Source organism: Neopelma chrysocephalum, unplaced genomic scaffold, assembly GCF_003984885.1.
Source record: "Neopelma chrysocephalum unplaced genomic scaffold, ASM398488v2 Primary Assembly neopelma1_138, whole genome shotgun sequence".
Lineage (NCBI taxonomy): Eukaryota > Metazoa > Chordata > Aves > Passeriformes > Pipridae > Neopelma > Neopelma chrysocephalum.
The window spans coordinates 1,656,457-1,662,935 of NW_020897800.1; the positions used below are offsets into that span (position 1 = coordinate 1,656,457).

A 6,479-nucleotide genomic window follows, 5' to 3' on the forward strand; every position below is an offset into this window, starting at 1 on the left:
ATATCATACAGAATGGTGCCAATTGCTTTACACCAAGCTACGCCCATCTGTTATTTTTCCACAGTAAGTCAGCTTTCTGCTCAAGGATTTTTTTTTTTAATTTATTGTTCCCCAAGTCATAGTTCAGAAGCTTCCTTCAGCCCCTCTCCAGGCTGGGAGTTGCACTGACTGTATTTTCTGGCTGTTCTCCCACAATGATGCAAAACGATGCCCTCTGGCTCTGCTCTCTTCCAGTGCCACCCCAGTCAGCAGGGGTTCCAAGCCAATTCAAAGATCCTGTGATTAGCAAACCTGCATTCTGATTAGTTCTACACGAGGCTTAAACACATCTATGACCTGCTCTTTTTCTATTCTGACCCCCCATTCCTACCCCTGTGCTAAAAGGCAGTCTCATTTTCAGTAAACAGTCACAACCAGCCTTTTCTCAGGGAAGAATTCTTGTTGCTATCTAAACTCTCTCTGCATTATCTGTTATTTCCCATTTTCAGCTTTTAAATAGAAGAGCAATCAGAAGAACCAAGTTTTTAATCACTTACATTTTCCAGCCTGTGGAGGTATTCACAGCAAGCTCAGAACTGCAAAAGACTCAGTGCCAAAATCCCCCTGACTTCAAGAGGGTCGGGACTTTGTCTAGGCTGTTTCCAGGTTTAAAAAAAAATCCATTTATATTGGGTTACTGATCTGTAATCTTAGACGTTCGTGTTAATTTACAGGCACTGGAGCTTAAACAAGGAGGGGAGAAGCTTAAAGAAAACGTAGTTACCAGCTGAGCTTCGCTGATCAGATTTTGCAGCTTTAAAGCCAATTAATTTTCTGTCCAAACCTCCTTCAGTAAAACGGGAAAGCGGATAGTGGTGGGATGGGTGCCAGTGGGGCTTCACGTGGAGCTCCCTCCTCGGGGACAGGATGAATGAGCTTTTAGTGTCATAGCAGAAAGGAGAGAGACAACTTGCTTTGTTTCTCCCAATAAACACCAAAATATGTAAGAGGAGGCAGAAGCGTCATTAGTGCGGTAGGTGAATTGTAGACAAGTAGGAAAACAGCAAAAAGCTATTTTCTAATGCTTAGAAGCAAAACAGTGTACTGTTTTGTAAATGAGTACTCCCAAATATTAGATATTGAGTGGAACACTGAAGGGCAGCCAACAGAAAAACACTCTCTATTTTTGGCCCGCACAATAATTAAGGAAAGCTCCCTTTAATCAGGAAGGGATTAATGTATGATTGATCAATTGCCATTGGTGACATGTTAATTAACTTCAGAAGAGGAGAGGCTGGTTTATTTTCAATGGATGTTTTAAGTTTTCCATTTCAAGCCAAAACGTTAGAAAAACTCCCTATTTAATTCATTTTACTTGGTTTACTTATACACATATCCTCACATATATTCATGCGGCAAAATCAGAGGTTTTGTTGCTGTTGGCAATTTTAAAACTTTAATAAGCACAACCACACTGTTCATATGCTCACCTAGGTTACTGTGGCCATACTTCCTGAATTTACTTTCAATACCTCTTCAAATTCCCCTTACTACTTCTTATATTCCATGTTATTATATTATAACATTAAATGACAACCAATTGTTTAAGAAATCACTGTAGAAAAACAAGAGTCATCATCCAGAGAGTTATGGCTTGGATTTAACTGCACTTTTATGCCAGACTAAGCAGTTCTTAATTGTCCTAAGAAGTGGAGCTTTACTAATTTTTATTGGATTTTATGAATTTTTTTTATAAATAGAGCAAATTGCTGCAACAGTAACACTTGATCCCTTGAGGGAGGAAATTTATAGAAGTATTGGATCACATAATCTAAGTTCTGTTTCTTAGTAATACTTGGACATATTTGCCACAGAAACTAAATCCAGGTAATCTAAAAAGGCTGCATAATTTTCCCAAGCACAAGCAGATAAAAATGCAAGTAACAGGCAGACATTTGTCAGTAATGAAACTTGTGTAGTTTTTCTTTAAAGGCTTGGATAAGTAACTGTGGGTAAATGTCTAAATTCAGACACTTTAGAGATGTCAATTTAAAACTCTGGGGTTTGTCATTGCTGTAGATGAGCGTAGATTTTAGAAGCCCTTAGCACAATATACTAGAAAGTTTCACTTCCCAAATCATCTTCTCTTTTTCCTCCCACATTTTTCTGTTTAAACAGCACTACCAAGAGCGACTACAAGGTGAGATTACTAGGAAAAAGAAAAAAAACTAGGAGACTGGTAAATATGATGCAGCCCATTGGCCAGACTTTTGAAGGTCTTAAAGATGCAGATAGGCACCTTACGGGATTTTTCAAAATTCCTAAGCATGTAAGACGCTTACACCATGATTAGGCACTTTGAAAATCCTGCTCAGGACATATCTTGTATCTTTAGGTATCTAAATCTCACCCTCCATGTCCAGTTCCTCTCATGATTTGTTCTAAATCGTGTCACTTTTGACATGTAGCACGTTTGCTTGTGACTTTTAGTTCATAAAAGGGGGGGAAGGAGGATGGATTAAGTCTGAAATGATTTTAAGAGAAAATTAATACTCAGTCCTGTATATGTATATATGTAAATATATCTTATTCTAGCACCAGGACTTTCTGGCACTTTTCTTTATTAAATAAGCCTCATAATTTGTACATGATTCTCTATACATTCTGTGTTTCATCTTTTTTAACAGAGTTTAGTGACAAGAGAGGAAAACTGCTCGAAAAAAACTCCATGAACATCCTTAAATAAAGTGAATATACAGCAAACAATACTCATGTATCCAAAATAAAAGAGCATTTTAGACCACGTTATTATTGTCTGGTTATTTATTGACATCACAGCAAAGTTTTGATTGTGTGCTTTAATGTTTATATCAAAATGGCCATGAAAAGCTGTACAAGTATTAAATGCATTTTCAATTTAAGACTTTATACATTTCCCAAAGTATTTTTCTTAATAGAACTCTCCTATTTCTAAGCTGATCTCTTCAACCTATTTGTATTCTGAGACAAAATTGAAATAAGATTCCAAGTACATTCTACAAAGACTTTAGCACCAAAACATTTTCTAAAGTAGAAAGGAAAAACCCCCAAAACTAACACAAACCCAGAAAATGATTAGAAGTAAATAATCTGAGGTCCTTTTCCACTTAAAAAATTTTATGTTTCATAGGAAACTTTCTGTACTATGTTCAGTGGGTTAACAAGTAAAATCCTTACGTTTCAGTGTTTGAAAACCTTGGAGTCACAGGATTTAAAACAGATATTAAGAACTGGTTTTACTAACTATGAATAAGTCGCTGCTTAAGTTGTTGAAGGTTTCCTGAAATGCCATAAATATTTACCTAAGAACCAGACATCACAACACTCATCACGGTTTGTTTGAATACACGAAATGTATTGAGTTTGGCTCTGCACTTCTGCAGCTGAACGAACTCCATTTATCCTTGCAGGGTGTTTGCCATGACAGTGAATCTCTGTTTCAGACTCTCCCTTTTCTGCTTTAAGTCATCGTCTATGTCCCTCGCTTCTTTTAAGATTCCTTCCAGTTCTTGGACACAAGAAGCCTCCATCGCTGCTGTCTCACTTAAGTGAAAAAAATCTGTTGTTAAAATCAACACTAATGCCATGAACTTTCTCACTACTTAAAGCTGCTTTTATGCTTTTCTTAAAAACATCTTGTCCATTAATACTCAGTTCCACCTTGTCTAGAGAAGTTAGAAAGATGCTGTACAAATAGTACAAATAGTTAACTTGCCTTATAATGTTAGCATATTTTGATAACAAGGTCATAATTTCTTTGCTCATATCTGGTAAAAGAAAAAAAAAGCAATTTTATTTAAATATCTGCGTGGATCTCAACATAAATTAGGCAATTACATACTTACTTTCAGTATATTTAATACGTCACCGTTTAAAACCTTTTCCAGTGGTTCAGTGTTGTAAAGGGACTGCGAGTCCTCAGAAAGAGCCAAATCTGTTTTGTCAAGGAAGGACAACTGAGGATTTTCTGACGCTTCATTCTAATAACAGAGCACATTAAAAAAAATACAGCTTCTAGGACTTAAAACGAGCTTAGCACGGAGGGAAAGAAGAGATTTAAAAAGATCTTGAGAGAACTGTATTTAGAGAAAATGCAAGCGGTGTTGGCTTCAGGGCATCGCGAACGGGCACAGCATCTCAGGTGGGAAGTACCAGCTTGAGATCTCTGTAAATATATACATATTTTTTTATACATACACTGATATATATACTGTATATATGTGTGAGTGTGTGTATATGTATATCTATGTATTTATATATATATATATATATATATATATATCAGTAAAAGGCAGTGTATTTCAGCAGCTCACTCTCAGAACGTTCCACATAACTATGTCTCAGTGCACGCCCGATTTTGTTGGTCTTCAAACACGAAGGGAAGCTGCGGTTTCCTCATACAAGAAAGTCATATCTGGTTCCCCAAACCTCCATGAAATTACGTGGAGCTCTGTGCCCTCCCTGCGTGCCAGGAATCCAGAGCAGGACACGGAATGGGGATCCACGTCCTCCCTCCCTCCCTCAGCACCGCTCACCTCCATCCTTTGACGTTTACTCCCACTCTCATCAGATTTTTGCGCGTTGCTCGCCATCGCTGCCTGACAAAGAGCACGGGGGGTTCGCTAAGCCGTCACCTCGTGCGGCTGGGGGGGATATTTATGTAAAATCGTGTAAAACCTGCAGCGTTCACCTCTGCGAAGGAGCTCTCCTCCCCGCCGAGGGGCAGCGCCTCAGGGCGCCCTGAGGGGCTGGAAGCGGCCGGGGCAGGTCCGGGGGTGTCCCGGCACAGCCTGGGGTTCCTGGAATCCATATCCAAGGGGATTTATCCCTTTCCCGGTGCCCTCCTGCTCAGGAGGACAACGGGGACCCTCAGACCGGTGCCTTCCCCTCAGGCTCTGGGCGGGCCCTGGGCGGGGAATGGCTCTGAGGGGCCGGCCGTGAGGGGACGGGGGTCGAGGGACAGGGGATGGGGACAAGGACAGGGGACAAGGGATGGGGACAGGGGACGGGGACAAGGACAGGGGACAAGGGATGGGAACAGGGGACGGGGACAAGGATAGGGGACAGGGACAGGAGATGGGGACAAGGACAGGGGACAAGGGATGGGCACAGGGGATGCCCCGCTCCCCTCAGAGCACCCCCAGAGCTCCTGCCCAGGCTCCGGAGCGGCTCCTGCCTCCCCCAGCCCGGGAAGAGCCGTCCCCATCCCTGCCGAGTTAAAGATTATTCCTTAACTCACTAAAACATCGAGCTGTCCCCCCCAGATAACGTGTTTCGTCTCCCCTAACCCGGTCCCAAGTCCCCGAAACGCCGGACGGACCATCCGCCGCTGGATCCGCCTCAAAACTCAAGCCATAGATCAGTAAAACCTGAGATATCAGTCACTAAAATGAGCAACTCCGCCAAAAATGCACAACTGCTGAGACCAGCTTTTTTCTTCTTCAAAGGGTTTCTCTTCAGTGAAAGAAATTATTTAAGGATTTGAAGCCATGTTGGAGTGAAGTAAATTCTGCCTCTGGGTTGTTTTGCTGTCTGTGGGGGTTTTTTATTTTTTTTTAATCTTCTCTAATTTCTTTTTTTAAGAGGAGAAAGGATCTTAATCTCACACATGTTATTGGATTAGGCTCTGAAATTAAAACCTCAGTACAAGATATTAAACTGCTGAAAGAACGAGAACTAAATACTTCCCCAAAGTAGAAACAATATTCGAAATGCTGACACAGCCCAACTCATTTATTCTCAAACATTTAATGGATATTTATGTTATTAGCGATACTATCTAAACATCATGAAATAGATATGATAGATTAGTCTTGGAATTTGCCCTTAAGGTGTTTATTTAACTGGGTTATCATTAGTAGGTTAAGATATTTTTATTAACAGACCATGTGAATTAGAAGAAATGAAACATCTGAATTTTCTTTACCACTCTCAGTATGTTATGGATGTGACAGTCTATGGAGAAGCCTCAGTCTAAATATAAAATAAATTTAAAAATTATCTAAGGTGTGAGAGTTAACTCTTACTGGAGTTCCACATCCTTTAAGACTGGAGAAAAATTATGGAAGCGATTACTCTAAAAATGGTTCCAGTTCTTTTATTATTGGAGATATTAAATGCCAGGAGAAATGAAAGCTTAAATCTTATCACAGAAGCCATTGTATGAGTTAGAGTCTGGTCCTTAATAAATGCAAATATTTACAGAGGAAGAGAAGGGAACGCCTTTTATTCAATGTGCTAAATGACCTAATTGATTTTTAGACTCTCAAAGGCTGAGAAGAAAGACCAAATCCTCCTTCCTGATAGTTTTGTATGTAATATCAATAGACCAAAAATATTAGTGCCAGCAGTTAATACAAAGTAAATAATATTGGCTGACTGGCATTGGTTTTGCCAAGTATAATATTATTTAATGTTTCATTAGTTATCTGAATGTGTATTTAAACTTAATGAGAAAAAAA

The 6,479-nt window shown here is 39.7% G+C and overlaps 1 protein-coding gene across 2 annotated transcripts; it reads right to left on the reverse strand.

Annotated features, from left to right (window-relative positions):
- Positions 1–2,787: 2,787 nt before the first annotated feature.
- On the reverse strand, positions 2,788–5,385 carry TEX12 (testis expressed 12). Of its 2 annotated transcripts, XM_027699411.1 has the most exons (6): positions 5,251–5,385; positions 4,709–4,820; positions 4,554–4,616; positions 3,887–3,998; positions 3,734–3,785; positions 2,788–3,561 (listed from the first exon to the last, which is right to left on the reverse strand). In XM_027699411.1, exons 3-6 carry the CDS (start codon positions 4,608–4,610, stop codon positions 3,417–3,419), a joined length of 366 nt encoding a protein of 121 aa, XP_027555212.1. In that variant the 5' UTR covers positions 4,611–4,616; positions 4,709–4,820; positions 5,251–5,385; the 3' UTR covers positions 2,788–3,416. The 2 variants fall into 2 exon arrangements, with proteins under 2 accessions (XP_027555212.1, XP_027555211.1); XM_027699410.1 differs by lacking the exon at positions 5,251–5,385 and having other exon boundaries at positions 4,709–5,024.
- Positions 5,386–6,479: the final 1,094 nt, after the last annotated feature.